General features: G+C 49.8%; 1 protein-coding gene across 8 annotated transcripts in view; it reads left to right on the plus strand.

Moving 5' to 3' along the window:
* Nucleotides 1-15,907, plus strand: part of SFMBT2 (Scm like with four mbt domains 2) — a 230,042-nt gene that overhangs the window by 29,481 nt on the left and 184,654 nt on the right. For 7 of the 8 annotated variants that reach the window (XM_086715006.1, XM_086715007.1, XM_086715005.1 and 4 more), the window contains exons 3-4: nucleotides 5,047-5,141; nucleotides 7,296-7,536. In XM_086715006.1, coding sequence (XP_086571132.1) covers nucleotides 5,047-5,141; nucleotides 7,296-7,536 — 336 coding nt within the window. Of the gene's footprint in view, nucleotides 1-5,046; nucleotides 5,142-7,295; nucleotides 7,537-15,907 lie in introns of those variants that run through there. The other variant, XM_086715010.1, reaches the window with a different exon arrangement.

The raw sequence follows: 15,907 nt of genomic DNA on the forward strand, positions 1-15,907 counted from the left end.
GGTCACAATCTCGCGGTCTGTGAGTTTGAGCCCCGCGTCAGGCTCTGGGCTGATGGCTCAGAGCCTGGAGCCTGTTTCCGATTCTGTGTCTCCCTCTCTCTCTGCCCCTCCCCCGTTCATGCTCTGTCTCTCTCTGTCCCAAAATTAAATAAATGTTGAAAAAAAAAAAAAAACAACAAAAAAGCGGGGTGCCTGCGTGGCTCAGTCGGTGAAGTGTCCGACTTTGGCTCAGGTCATGATCTCACCATTTGTGGGTTCAAACCCCATATTGGGCTCTGTGCTGACGGCTCAGAGCCTGGAGCCTGCTTCGGATTCTGTGTCTCCCGCTCTCTCTGTTCCTCCCTCACTCACACTCTGTCTCTCTCTCTCTTTCTCAAAAATCAATGAATATTAAAAAAATTAAAACAAAGAAAAGACCAAAAAACCCCTCTCTCTAGAATAGTTACTGTCCTTCCCAACCAAGCTGGGTGATTGGATAATTTTTATGTGTTTTCTTTCTTCTGAAAAAAATCTCTCTGGCCGCCTGGGTGGTCAGACGGGGGTGAGGACCTCTGTGCTCAGTGACTGTCCCCGCTTCCCTGGGGTCGTCCTGCAGCCGTGAACTCAGCCCTCGGATTGGTGTTGGCCAGCCGAGTTTCGTTCGTCCTGTGTGTCTATTTAACGTACTCTGTGGAACTATTTTTTTTTTTTAATTTTTTTTTTTTTCCAACGTTTATTTATTTTTAGGACAGAGAGAGACAGAGCATGAACGGGGGAGGGGCAGAGAGAGAGGGAGACACAGAATCGGAAACAGGCTCCAGGCTCTGAGCCATCAGCCCAGGGCCTGACGCGGGGCTCGAACTCCCGGACCGCGAGATCGTGACCTGGCTGAAGTCAGACGCTTAACCGACTGCGCCACCCAGGCGCCCCTGGAACTATTTTTTACACCTTGTGATGGTGTGACCAGACTATCGGCAGGTGAAATAGCAAAGACTTAATGCCTTCCTTTCTCTTCCCTTATTTATGAAGAACACCTAGCACATGGGAACGTGTTCTGTTAAGATTTTATTCACTTCAAACCTGCCGATGCTCCTTTATTTGGGTAGTTAGCAGTCAGGGACTTTTAATAGTCAGCCTTGCAAAGGCAGCCTTATTTCAGACAGTGAAATCAAAACCCAGGACTTGATTACCTCAAAAAAGGTGTGTGAGCCGTTCGTTCATTCCATTTTTCACCGTCAAGTGGCTTGCACCTCAACGATTAGTGTTCCTTTTCTGTCTGTTATGAAATAAATATGTTGGTCGCATAAGTAGCCTTCTGTTTTGCAGAACTGGATGGCCGCTAATGAGCATATGCCTGTTTTCTTTTAAGTGGTGAAATTTCCTTGGTGGCATTTCATGGTCTGTTTTCATGACATCGTGGGGAAAAATGCTTCCCACTGGTGCCTTCGCAGAGGAGGGAGGTTGTCAGGGTTTCCCTGATAAAATGTTTACAGGCTTAAGAGGTTTATGAATCAGCTGTAAATATTTGCTCTGGGTTTATGAGACCTCCGCTCATAAACAGCGTGTGTGTTTATCTGTTGCTCATTGAAACGTCTTTAGAGAATCAGCTGTTGGGGATGTGTGTGCTGGGGGGATGTGCCAGGAGTCACAGACTGGGAAAGACTTCTTGTAGGGGACCCTAAGTTTGCTGTGCGATTTTATTGTCAAAACTACCAGTGCGGGACATAAAAGCTTTATTTTTTAAAATCCCATTCCAGATCTGACTTCTGGGTTCTTTTTAAAAGTGTTTTCTCTGGGGGCGCCTGGGTGGTTCAGTCGGTTGAGTGTCTGACTTCGGTTCAGGTCAGGATCTCACAGTTCGTGGGTTCCAGCCCCCCGTTGAGCTCTGAGCTGACCGCTCAGAGCCTGGAGCCTGCTTCGGATTCTGTGTCTCCCTCGCTCTCTGCCCCTCCCCCACTCATGCTCTGTCTCTCTCTACCAAAAATGAGTAAACGTTAAAAAAAGTAAAAAAAAATTTAAAGTATTTTTTCTGGACTGCAGGAGGCATCAACTCTCCGAAGTGGTGTTCTTTTTTTTCCCCCCAAGTGTATTATTTTTGAGAGAGAGAGAGAGAGAGAGAGAGAGAGAGAATGGGGGGAGGGGCAGAGAGAGAGAGAGAGATGGGACAGAGGATCTGAAGCAGGCTCTGCACTGTCAGCCCAGAACCCGCTGTGGGGCTTGAACTCACGAGCGGTGAGTTGGACGCCCAGCCGGCTGAGCCACCCAGACGCCCCTGAAGCATGTTCTCAGGGGCTCACTTGGGAGTCACAGGGGGGACGTCTCCATCTCTTGGGAACTTGAACGAGCACCCGAGGGAGCATGAAAGCATCTACGGCCTGTGTATTGCGGGAAGAGAAACACAGTTTGTGATGAATTAAGGTTCGGCGAGAACAAAATGTGGGGTAGGATGTATGCAGCCTAGGTGGGAGCTGTCTGAAGCAGGAAGCATTGCGGGGAGCCGCCCCAAAGCTGAGAAATGTGACCCATGGTCTCGCCCTCACAGCTGATTCCAAGTGACCGAGTCCCCAGGTCCTTCCAGGCGCGGTGATGGGGCCCATCGGAGCTCTGTAGGCCCAGGCACCGGCTGCGGCGGGCAGCTCCTGGGGGCCCCGTCTCCAGGCAGATGTTTCTGATGTCACAGAAGCGGTCACCCCCCAGGAGGGCCCTTCCACCTTCGGGAGCTGTTCATTCACCCAGGGGCTCTGCCAGGACCTTCTGGATCTGAAGGCCCAAGACTGAGTTTTATGCCCACGTCTTCCCCTCGCTGTGTCCTCCTGCAGAAGGACTCCAGGGGCTCTGCGCCCTCTGTTCTTGCTGAGCCTGGCTGCTGCCTCCCGCCTTGCCGGGTCACCTGCGTCTTCCCGCCTCCTGGCTTGGCTCTGGAATGTTCTAATGCTCGCCAACACAGAAGCCGGCCCTGGAGTGCACCTTGGACCCTCCCGGAGGAGGAACGGGTCGTGGTGGTGGAGTGGACGTGCCCCACGTGAGATTGGGTGGAAGGGTGACCAGGAAGGCGCCTGGGAGGCGTTCCGGCTCGAAAGCAGACAGCCTGGGCAGGACTCCGGCCTCTGCGGCCAGACAGTTGCGTGGTCCCGGTGGCTCCCTCGCCTTGCGGGGCTCCCGACTTCTCTTCCGTGAGGTGGGGATGGTAGTAAGCGTCTGTCAGGGTTCTTGGAAGGACGAAATGCGGTGATGCCTGCAGAGCAATGAGCAGAGAGCTGCCAGCCCAGGACAGCGTGGCTCTTAGGACACTGCCGTGACCGTGTGGTGTCTCTGTGGGGCTCCGTGCATGACCCACAGCTGGAGCGGGCGAGGCCTGCCGGTGGCGTGGGCTGAGCTTAAGCTGGACAAGTAGGGGGTGCAGCAATTCCAGACCTGCTTTGCGACAAGTTAGCCGCCAAACAGGCACCTCGCCAGCCCCCCTGAGCATGTAAGTGCTGTGCGGGGATGCCTTTGGCTGGTGCCTCAGGAAACAGACTTGGTAATCGATGCTTGCGGCCTTTTGGAGAGAAGAACTGTGGGTCAGACCACCCACTGGGTGACCCCTGCCACCCCCCGCCCCGAGGTACTTTCCAGAACATAACTGTGTCTCAGAGTGTCTCTCGTTGGCTGGCGGCTAGAGGACCCGCTGACTTTTTTCGGGGAGCGTGTTTCCAGTGGAAGGACTTAAGTCCCTGGATGCAGCAGAATGTTGGGAGAACGACAAGGGAAAAAGGTTTGCTCTTCAGATGGCTTTTGTTTTTCTCGGACGTTTAATTGCAAGCCACTTGACGGGGGTAGGATCTGCAGAGGCCGTGTTTAAGCAACTTTGATTTAGAAGACAAAACGTAAGGTAACTGCGTTTAGCCTCGCGTCATCCGGCTTTACAAAAATTACCTTCTGTCGATTTCTGAGACGCCGCAGAGCCTCCCAAGAAAATGACTTTTCCTACTGACAACGAAAGAAACCTCTCGTGGAAAGAAAGGCAGCGATAGCCCGCAAGAACAAGGCTTCCTTTCTTAGAGTCCCTTGTTGTCGATCCGGCTGGCCTACCTGCCAGGATATACCACTTCTCCATCAGCAACGTGACCAAAAGCAGTGTTTATTCTTGGCCAGTGACATAGGCTTCTTGCCTGTAGAAGACACACAGGCTGAACATCCACACCCGTTGCTCGGTATTGCAAGAAAAGAGAATCTAAACTTTTGAAGCTCTTGCCTATCTGCATGTGTGGGTACCCCCGACTGCTCTGTGTTCCTTATGATAGCCCTGCAGATAGGTGAAAGTAACGTTTACAGCTTATTAGTTCTTTCCATTTGAAACTACGCCATAATGTCGTTACCTGTGCTTCAAGAGGAGTTATCTGGTGCCTTTTGACGATAGAGATTGTATCTTATGCACAGTCTTCAATGTCTGGAGAATTGTTTGATTGACAGCTGGTCGGCTTCTGTCACTAACTTGCTAGGTGACCTCACGTCTTGGAGAGATCCTTCTGGACCTCAAATAGTGTTTTCCTTGGAATCACGTCCGGGCAGGTGCTTCCTAATAAGGTCCCTTACAACACCAACAATCTGTGCTGTCGTTTTGTAACCTCCAGCTGTGGTAAGTGACCAGTGCTCAGAGGTGTTCATCTGTACATTAAGGTGCCTCCTCAATGCCCAATGGTTTCCTTTACCTGGTCCTCCGACCTCCCGGAAGCATGAAGTGCCCACAGTGACAGTGGCTAATTCCAAGTGAATACGCTAACACGCGGCAACTGTGCCCCGAAACAAATCTCATTTCGTTTGCCTGAGAGCGCACTTAATTTTACCCTGGATTTTGCCGGGGTAGCTCACGTAGAATTTCTCCAGTGTTTCCTTTTCTTAGTCAACATTCTGCAGTCAGCACACGATGCTGTGCATGTAATAGTGTTCTCCTAACCCGTTGAATTTGCTGGTCTCCTGCGTCACGGATTTCCTGCTTTTCACTGAGGGCCGGTGCCGTTCCATTCGTCGCTCTGGTATTGATATTCTGACTTTATGTATTTATTTATTTTTTTGTCTTTTCAACAGAAGAAGGTTCAAGCCTGGAGGAAATTGGCTTTAACTGGGGAGAGTATCTGGAAGAAACGGGAGCCAGCGCGGCTCCTCACACGTCGTTCAAACATGTATGTGACACGCCTTCTCTTTCTGCATTTGGAGGGTGGGAGGGGCATCTGCAGGAAGATGCTGAACCTTGGGGAAGCAAAGGGAAATTGAGCCAGGATTTCTTAGAAATCAGGAGGAGATACGGACACGTGTCTGTTTGCTTTTCGCAGAGAGCTGTGGGGAAGATGGGCCTTATCCTTGTACGTTATCTCTTCTGATAACGGGGGGGCTGGGCCTGGGGAGGGGGAGCTCAGCGTGTACCTTATCCTTGTTCTGTACCCTAAACAGCCCGAGTAGATACGGCCCGAGACAGGAAAGATTGATTGATGCGAGTAAAGAGCCAGCAAACTAGGCAAGTACATGTGAAGAGTAATAGTATCTCAGGAGATGTAATGGCTGTGTATTCTCTTAGTTGGAAATGATATTTTTATTTTGACAGGACACCTAAAAGTCTTCTAGCCATTTGGGGGCAGAGGAGTGAAGTCAGAGGAAATCCCCTGTAAATATTCAGGGCACATTTGTATCAAACCAAAAAATCATTTTCGCAGTAATATTCTTTGAGCAGTGCAAATAGTGTGCCCAGCCAAGGGGAAGTCCTAGGGAGTAAAAGATCGAGGTTTTACCAGATTTTTGCTTATGGGTGAGATTTTTGGTCATATGCCATTAGCAAGGGGAAGACTGAATTTCCAGGACTGGAGTTCTGAGGCATTACAGTTTCTTTGCTGGAAACGAAAATTTAATTCCAAGAAACATTTTTTTTTTTTTTTTTTCCTTCTCTCTGGGCTCTCCGGGGCCAAGACTTCTTAGCCCGAGTGTGGTGAGCAAAGTGGGGGCACATTTCCAGCCTGTTCTTGCTTTTGGCTGTTTTGCCCCTTCAGATTCTGGAATGACTCAGCTAGATCCCTTCAGGTGGTGTAGGAAAGAGGTACTGTCCCACAAACTTTTCCTTCCTTTCTGGACCAGGAAGTTACCAATATCCCCCCCCCCCCCCCCCCCACGGAGCCACTCTGTTCTCTTTAATCCTGTCATTTCTCCCACCTCCCCTTTAACCCCAGGGTACTCTCCTGGATGCACGTGTGCAGGGTTTAAAAGAAAAGTGGTGTGGACCCGTGGACAAGCTATGGATAATTCCATCATCTCTTAAGCAGCTGCTACTCACGGATATCAGATGTGTTTGTTAGCTTTCGAACGTACGGCCCACCAGGCTCCAAGGCTTTCTTTTCAGGGGAGGGCTGGTAGATCCTAATGGACTGTAACCGTTAATTAAAAGAAAAGAAAGGAGACCCCTTCTCTAAGGCTGTGCTATCCCCGCAGTGGCCGTTAGCCACACGGAGCTCCTGAGCCCTTGAGACGTGTACCATCCGGACAGATGCTGTCGAGGTAGAACACACACCAGATTTCGCAGGCTTCCTTGGGAAGGAAGAATGTAGAACAAGTCATGAATAGGTCTGTGGATTACATCTTGAAATGATGATGTTTGGGATATGTTGGGTCGAGTAAAATCTGTCATTAAATTAATTTCATCTGTTTTATCTTGCCTTTTTAACATGGTTACTAGAAAGCGTAACGTCCGGTTCTATTCCTCTTAGCGCTGTTCTAAGCCAATAGGAATGTTGTCTTTATTTTTATTTTTTATTTTTGAGAGAGACAGAGAGACAGAGCACAAGCGGGGGAGGGGCAGAGAGAGAGGGAGACACAGAATCCGAAGCAGGCTCCGGGCTCTGAGCTGTCGGCACAGAGCCCGATGCGGGGCTCGAACTCGTGAATCATGAGCTCGTGACCTGAGCTGAATTTGGACGCTTAACCGACTGAACCACCCAGTCACCCCAGGAATGTTGTTTTTAAGTGCTGTGTGTTTTTTTTTAAGTTATTTGGGTGGGGAGAGAGAGAGATAGAGAGAGAGAGAGAGAGAGAGCGAGCGCACAAGTTGGGGGGGAACAGAGAGAGAGGGAGAGAGAGAGTCCCAAGCCCGCTCCGCACCGTCAGCACAGAGCCCAGTGCGGGGCTTGAACCCACAGACCGTGAGATCCTGACCTGAGCTGAAATCCAGATTCGGACGCTTAACCGACTGAGCCCCCCGGGTGCCCCTTACGTGCCGTTGTCTTAGCAGCTCTTGTAATCTTCCGGATGTGTCGGGCATAGTGACGTCGTCCCTGTGCTTCTCTTTCCTCCAGGTGGAGATCAGCCTTCAGAGCAACTTCCAGCCGGGGATGAAATTAGAAGTGGCCAATAAGAACAACCCGGACACGTACTGGGTGGCCACCGTCATCACCACCTGCGGCCAGCTGCTGCTTCTGCGCTACTGCGGCTACGGCGAGGACCGCCGGGCCGACTTCTGGTGTGATGTGGTGATAGCGGACCTCCACCCGGTGGGGTGGTGCACGCAGAATAACAAGGCCTTGATGCCCCCGGATGGTAAGCTCCGGCATCCGGACGCCAAGCTGGCCCGCGTCCCGAAGCCTTTTGGTCCCCGAGCGATCGCCGTCCGTGACGCTTGTAGACAAGCCTGGCAGAGATTCGAAAACCGACGTAGGAGGGAGGTCTGGTGCTTGACGTGACGTGTCTTGAGTTTCAGTGGCTGGAGGGGCTCCAGAGTGAGGGGGGACCTGGGTGCGTTTTTGGACGTCCGCCCAGCCGACCGTGGCCTTCCGCAGACTTAAAGCTTTGGAGCCTGACCGTCACACGGGTGTTGGGGGTGGGAAAGGGAGGCTGAGGGACGCCCATGACTGACGTCTTGTTTCCTCTTTGGGTTGTGTGGCTTTTCTTCCACCTTAGAGACGGGGCGTTTTGAACAGTGGCATCGAGCATCTGGAACAGGCTTCTCTAGAAGGTTTAACCTGCCTTCTTGCAGGGAGACCGTCAGGGTGTGAGGCATGTAGAAAACCAAACTCATGTGGAGAAATGACATTACTCTCGAGGGAATGGCCAGAGCTTGTGTAGTTGAGATCCATTTCGTTGCTGGAAGACGGGGTACTCCACTGGGGTGACTGTACCCCCCCAGGGGACTTTTGGCAATGCCTGTTTTGGTTACGACAGGGGGTAGGGGATGCTGCTGACATCGGGTGGGAAGGCCGGGTGCTGGCAGACAGACACCCTTGCTTGGACAGGACGGTCCCCACACAGGGAATCGCGGGCTCAAACTGGCCGTGGTGCAGAGTTGGAGAAAACCCCGCGTGTCACGCAGGCACGGAAGGAGCCCATGCGATCGTGTACATGAGAAAAGCTGCGTTACCAAATACTTGAACCTCAACACCTTGTTTTCCGTGTTTGATGACAGGGTGACGCTTGAAGACTTTCTGCGCTGATCCTCAGGCGCCTGGAACGTGTCCGTAGGACTGCCTGCCTGTTAGAATTCCGACTTGATGTTTTCATTTCGAACCGACACGTAACATGTTAGAGCTGAATTCCGAGCTTCTTCTTGTCCACCGTTATGGGCGGTGGCTTTTTCCCGGAACTTTTCGATACTGTCTTGTGTTCCGAGTTCCGATAGATCGTTCTTCCGATTGGTGGGAATGGTCTGGGTGGTGCCTAATTGAGAGCCTGCTAACAGGCAGTCATAGTAGACACGTGGAGTTTGAGTTGCATTTCTGTGACATTTGTAAGCACCGACTGCACTGCCCGGGCCTCAGCTGACTCGTGGCTCCTTATTGCCTTGGAAGAAAGAGAGACGGGCCCTTTGCGTCTCTTCTCCCCCGTGGACCTCTTTCTGCTCCTCTGCCCACGTTACCCCTTCCTCCCCCAGCGGTTAGCTCACCGGTCACTTCCTCAGGTAACCAGGGTCAAACCCCGTCTTTGCCCACGAAGCCCCTGGCGCCCTTAGAGGCGATGACATTTGTGAGTGTGCCCCTCCCCCACATCGATAGTTGAAAAAAGCCTGAGTCACGATCCACATACTGTAAGATTCATCCCTTTAAGTGTGCGGTTCACTGATTTTTGATGTGGTCACAAGCTCATTGCCTTTTTTTAAATGTTTTATTTATTTTTGAGAGACAGAGAGAGAGAGAAAAAGAGAGAGAGAGAGGGAGAATGAACAGGGGAGGGGCAGAGAGAGAGGGAGACACAGAATCTGAAGCAGGCTCCAGGCTCTGAGCCATCAGCACAGAGCCTGACGTGGAACTTGAACCCATGAACCGTGAGATCATGACCTGAGCCGAAGTCAGACGCTTCACCCACTGGGCCACCCAGGCGCCCCCCACATTTTCTTTATCTGTTCATCTGCCCATAAACACGTAGGTGGTTTTAATGTCTTGGCTGTTGTAAATAATGCTGCGATGAACATGGGGCGCAGAGCTCTCTTTGGCATAGTGTTTTTGTTTCCTTTGGATAGACTCCCAGTCATGGGATTGCTGGGTCACAGGGTAGTTCTAGTTCTAAGTTTTTGACCAACTTCTGTACTGTTTTCCACCGCGGCTGCACCGGTTGGCATTCCCACCAGCAGTGCTCGGGGGCTCCCGCTTCTCCACATCCTCGCCCGCATGTTCTCTCTGGTCTCTGTGACGATAGCCATCCTGCGCGTGTGAAGCGACACCTCCCCGTGGTCTGGATTTGCGTTTTCCTGATGATGAGTGATGGCGAGCGTCTTTTCGTGTACCTGGATGCGCTCTTTGGAGAAATGTCTATTCAGAGCTTCTCACTTTTTCTTGCTTTCTTGTTAAATTGAATACGGTGGACACGCAATTTTACAGCAGTTTTGGGTGTGCAACAAAGTGATTCACCTTCTCTGTATCGTGTGCTCTGCTCCCCACAAGTGTGGCTAACATCTGTCCCCATGCAACGCTGTGATGGTCTCATTGGCTGTATTTTTCATCCCTGCGGTGTATTCACGTCATAACTGGAAGCTCGTACCTCCAGTCCCCTTCACCAAACGCATGAAGGGAAACCAGTGACGCTTCTGCCCATGTTTAAATTGGATTGTTTTCGGCTATTGACTTGTATGGGTTCTATATGTATTTTGGATATTAACCCCTTATCAGTATGTGGCTGCCAATATTTTTCCCCGTTCCGTAGGTTATCTTTTCATTTTTTAAAAAAGTTTTTTAAGTTTATTTATTTCTTTTTGAGAGAGAGACCGAGAGAGAGAGAGAGAGAGAGAGAGGGGAAGGGGCAGAAGGACAGGGAGAGAGAGAATCCCAAGCAGGCTCTGCACCATCAGCGCAGAGCCCGACGTGGGGCTTAAACTCACAAACCACGTGTTCACGACCTGAGCCGAAACCCAAGAGTCGGACGCTTAACCCATCGAGCCACCCAAGCGCCCCAAGTTATCTTTTCATTTTGATGATGGTTTCTTTTGCTGTGCAGAAGCTTTGTAGCTTCACGTAGTCTCACTTGTTTATTTTTTGTTTTATTGCTTGTGCTTTAGGCATCCTATCCAAAAAAAAAAAAAAAACCCCGCTAAGATTGATGTCCGGGTGCTCTCCCCACCCCCTGCACCCCTCTGTTTTCTTCTAGGAGTTTTATGGTTTTTGGTCTTACACTTAGGTCTGTAGCTCATTTCGAGTGAATTTTTGTGAGTGGTGTAAGATAGGTTCCTTCTTTTTTAAGACTGAATACTATTCCCTTTTCTTTGAATTAAGACAGCTGCCGAGGTGAAAAGATAACGGTGTAATGCACGATTATTTAATTTCCCCGTGGTCTCTGTCGGCTCATGAAGCAAACCAGTCGCGATGGATGCTTCGCGCTGATGGAATGTTGGGAAGGCGTCAGTGCTGTTTAGGGGACGAGAGGTCTTTCTGCCCGCCCCGCTCTGCACACAGAGGCCCCGTGGTCGTGCCCACACACCCTCGGGAGGGTGCCTCCCTCGCCCCCTCGCCGTCCTTTCTCATCTCCTTTATGACTCGCTCTTAAAGTTTGACGCGTTAGCAGTTAAATGCCCTTGGAAAGGCTGTACTACGATGGTTTCACTTTATATAATAGATTCTCTAGTGAATCGTTCTGGAGACAAGTTCCAGGGTGCTGAATTTTAACACTCTTGGAGCTAATGGGTTCATTTGGTAGAAATGCATGCTGTTGCTCGAGAGAAAGAGAGAGAGAGAGAGAGAGAGAGAGGGCATAGTTTATCAATCAATTCTTCCTCCTCGCTTGGCTGAAAAATGTGGCAGCAGCCACAGTTTCGGAAACACCATCAAATTTGTATCCTACTGACTTTGCGCTATTAGGCAAGACAGAGAGACACTTAAAATGACAAATTCCCGATGAAAAATGGGAACACCCAGTCAAGGGGGGGAAGCATTAATGTGCCTGAGTGATCCGAAGCCCGCTCAAACAATAACAAGTTATGCTAATTTGAGAATGTCTTCGTGGCTCCTTTTAAGGAACTTGAGAAAAAATTTAGTAGGTGATCAATATGACTTGGAAATCTTCCGCGCGGAGAACAAAGTCAGGGAATAGCAGGTTCAGGGGGGCAAAAGGTTTTATTGATTGCTGTAGTACAGGATAATTACTGCTTTGTAGCCAGAGGCGGCGGGTGCCCCGCAGGGAATCGGGGGGAATCTATTTTCGAACAAGGATTCTTGTTTGTGTGGTTTTCTGCCGTAGAGAGCTAATATCATTGTAAATTCTGGAACTGTACCTGGTCGGTCTGCGTCGCGGCTCAACTTGAAAGGCGTCGCAGGGTGTTAACACCAGTTAAAGTCGGCGACACGTGACGCTTTTGTTTGAGATGCTCCAGTGTGATGGATCTTCTTACCGATCTCAGGAGTCGGGATGTTTTAAAGGGAGTCAGGGGGTGTTTTGACGGGAGGAACATCGCGGCTGGAGCCTGGGGGTCTGGTTCTCACTTTGCCTCTGCCGCTAATTTAGCTACCTGGGTGAGATTCCTCTCCATTTTCTCATCTTTGAGAGGAGGTTGTATCGTCCCTAAAGGCCGTTCCAGCCTGACGAGCCTCGGTTTGTGGTCCTCGTGAAGGAGAGGAGGAAGAATGGTGCTGGTTTGCCCGCCGTAGACGTGAGGAGTGGACTTTGTTTTGGAGCTGAGACCTGTGGAAGTGTGTACGAAGCACAGAAGTTTCTGTGTCACTGTGGGGGTGATCACGTTTCAGTGGATTGGGGGACGGACGGGGCTGGGAAATTCTTGTGAGTGCCTGGGTCCTTTGTCGCCTGCAACGGACAGAATTTTGCTCGATAAAGAATCCAAAGAATCAAAGATGCCGGTTCCCTGTTGGAGCCCAGAGAACCGGGAATCATTCCCCCCTGAGTGACAGCGGAAGTGGAGTTGAGTCCATCACTGTGTGCAGGACAGCTCCAGAATACAGGCGGGGGAAGCAAGGGGGTGAGGGTGTGGGCGATTGTGCCCCCTCCCCCCCCCCCCCGGGAGGGAGGAAGGAGAGGGCCGCCTTTCCTGCTCAGACTGGGGTTAATAGCGCTCAATGCCTGGGAGGACATTCTGGGGTTGCCCCAAGTAGCCTTTCATCTTCTGAGGTCACCGCATTAAGAGACTCATTTTATGATTTTATTTTATTTTTGTATTTATTTTAATGTGTAGTTTTGAGAGAGAGAGAGAGAGAGAGAGAGAGAAGGAGTGTGAGCTGGTGAAGGGCAGAGAGAGAGCGGGAGACACAGAATCCGAAGCAGGCGCCAGGCTCTGAGCTGTGAGCACAGAGCCCAACGTGGGGCTCGAACTGACGAAACTGAGATCATGACCTGAGCCAAAGTTGGACACTTAACCGACTGAGCCACCCAGGCGCCCCCTGATTTTAGATGATAGTTTTACCAACCACCGAGCACAGTCCCCTATTTTTTACAGTCCCGTATTTTTCTCGCCTTGCCATCTGAAATGGACGTGATACCTGAATCACCACGAGCCACCATTATTACACTAAACGTTACAAAGAAGGAAACAGCGTGGTGGCTGCTCTCCCCATTTCAGTAAGATGTGATTCCAATCCGCAGGCAGAGAACTCCATTAATAAGGACGTGTTCAGAGAGACCTGGGCATAGTGGCCAATTGGCCGTCCAAAGAGCAGTGTTCCTGCTCGTGAGCTCATCGGCGCTAATCTCTCATATTAAAAGTATTAACAAACATACTACATTAAAGCATCGGTAAGTGCAGTGGAGGATTAGAGCTCTTATTAGAGGAGCTAGATGGAAAACGTTTTAGCTTACTAAATCAATAAGGCTTGATTTATTCATAAGCACACGCAAAGCTCGCAAAGGGCAACTGCCAAATAATTATTGTTTATGGTGATAATGTAAGGAAATCATTTAATCCAGTGACTGTTTCACTGTTATTTATTGAGAAGTAGCAACTACCTCCTAACGCGTGGGGTCAGGGAGCTTTGACTTTCTAGCAGGTGCCTACCGAGTGCCTGAAAGAAATGCTCCTGTGAGATTGCAGGTGAGTACGAAGCCTGCCCGAATGAGACCCCTCGGCTTATAAATTGAGAAATATTTATGCGCGCTTTCTACTGTTGCAGTAAAAGTATTGGAATTACGGTGGCTTAGGAATCATGCCACTAATTTTTATTTTCCCCGTTATTAACATTTCTGTAATTTGAATTGCAAACTCTGCAGTCTTGCCAGAATGACTCTATTTACCATTCAAACTTGAAGGAAAATTACTGGGAGTTAGTTAATATATAACTTATTTGAATAAAGGGATGTTTATTCATGAAGCGTTAGCAGCAAGTGTGAATATGGCCTTATGTTACACACGTAGAGGCAGCCAGGTTCTGAAGCCTGGTCTTAGGACTGTTTGGGGGAATTTTGTTTTTCCCTGTAGTTGGTTATAACGTAAGAGGTGAGGGGGGCAGTTGGTGTGTAGGGCTGTGAAATCGCGGGACCACGGGCCTTCCAGTTATGTCACCGCGGACTCTGAGAAGCAGAATGTGACGGTGTTGATGTTTATGACCTGAACGACATTTTCGTAACATGAATGGATCGTACACCGTCAACGTGGTTTTCACTGGCCGCCTTCGGTATCCTGGGAGTACCTGCCTCTTCAGGCGGTCCTGTGTCTGCTCTTCACATCTTCTGGCCCCTGCTTGTTGGTTCTCATTCGCTTGGGTCCTGTAGGCGGCTGGGCCCCGAGTGTTGGGCACAGGACAGGACAGCCACACGTGGCCTCGTGCGGCCTCTGAGCGTGTGACCTCACGTTTCCGAGGCTCTGTCTTACAACACACCGCGTTGGCCCAGATGGTCGCTCAGGTTTCCTTCAGCTCAAAAATGTTCTGAATGTGAGAATTCAAAGAGCAATGAATGAGATTTATAAAAGGGCTCTGAAGTCAATAAATAGGCCCCCTGATTAGATACCGATGAAACTGTTCGTTTTAGCCTGTGGAAGGAAAAGCAAAGACCGAAACCAAGGAAGGCAGACCGAATGGTGGTCCTGTCCTATAAATTAAAACCCTTTGCATAGATAGTGGTGAACAACTGTTAGCTTATGAGTAGAACAGTAGTCTCTTCTCCTATAATTCCTGCTTGGTGTTCGTACTTGTCTTTTGAAACTCACTGTACATCACACATCCCCGTCTTTGGTTTCTCGAAGTGTGATCACGGATTTTATTCTGTTTGCATCATGGCTTTTCAATTAAAAACACTTTCACCCACAAAATAATTTTATTTGGTGCCTGCTGTGTACCAGCTAACTAAATCTAACCCTATCTGAAGAATGCCTTTGTAAACTGGCTGGTATGATTTTTTTTTTAATGTTTGTTTATTTATTTTGAGAGAGAGAAAGAAGAGGGGAGGGAAAGAGAGAGAGGGAGACACAGAATCCGAAGCAGTCTCCGTGTTGTCAGCACGGAGCCCGATGTGGGGCCCAATCTCACGAACTGTGAGATCATGACCTGAGCCGAAATCAAAAGTCAGATGCTTAACCGACTGAGCCACCCAGGCGCCCCCTGGATGGTATAATTCTTATATTACATTTGAAAATCGTGGCTTGGTAAGTGGGAATACCTTATCCCCAGGTCAGACAGTCTGAAGTCGAGTTTGAGGTAAGGATTACCCGCCCCCACCCTCCACGTCTGAAATCGGTGCTTTGAAAATAGGAGGAGGTTAGTAAATATTTGTTTATTGATTAAGTTGTGTCAATCAGACTGTTGAATCTTTAGACTCGAAATCTTGGAAACGTACTACTAAGAAAAGTGGTGGAATTGGCTTCTTGTGATTTTTAAGAAGAAGGTAGAGCGCTAACTTGTCCAGAATGTTTTCCGTCTTGTCATTTTTGGAGGCAAATAAATGGAAGCGATTCGGTCTGGAACTTCCTTGCCAAATGGTAATCATGAGATTATGTAAAGTTATGTAAATCGTATCAGATGCTATTTGGGTTTTTCTGCAACGTGAAAACTGTAAGCACAAAGCGGCACCGTAAGATTTTCCGTCTCGGTGTTAGTCGTAAATGAATTTACTTTCTCGTGCTGCATAATCCAGCAGCATATACTTTAAGTCAGGCTCGTGTCTGATTCTGTGTGGGATGTGGGTGGGCTAGTTCTGTGGGTCCCTGTGGCCTCTTGTTGGCTATTTTTGGTCCTTCGTCTCCCTGTCAGGGCCTGTCTTCTTGGTCCCCTCTCCCCTGTTGAGGGTCCTGGCCCTGGACTGCTCTCAGCGGGGCCCAGGTAGTGCTGAGAGAACCTTCTAGTCACCTTTGAGCAGACAGGGCTCTCGCAGCGCAGCACGGCCTCCTGGGACCTCTGACTGTCCCCAGCCCGATGTGCCTTTGTTTTCCCGCCCAGAGCCAGGAGCCCTAGCGTCATCTGGTCCCCTCCTTCATGCCTCCGACTGCCTTCTAGCTTGTTGGACTGGTGAGTTTCTCCCACCCCTTTTGCTGCTCTGGGCTCCTGAACAAGAC

This window comes from Puma concolor, chromosome B4, assembly GCF_028749965.1.
Source record: "Puma concolor isolate L17-30 chromosome B4, mPumCon1.1.hap2, whole genome shotgun sequence".
Taxonomy (NCBI): domain Eukaryota; kingdom Metazoa; phylum Chordata; class Mammalia; order Carnivora; family Felidae; genus Puma; species Puma concolor.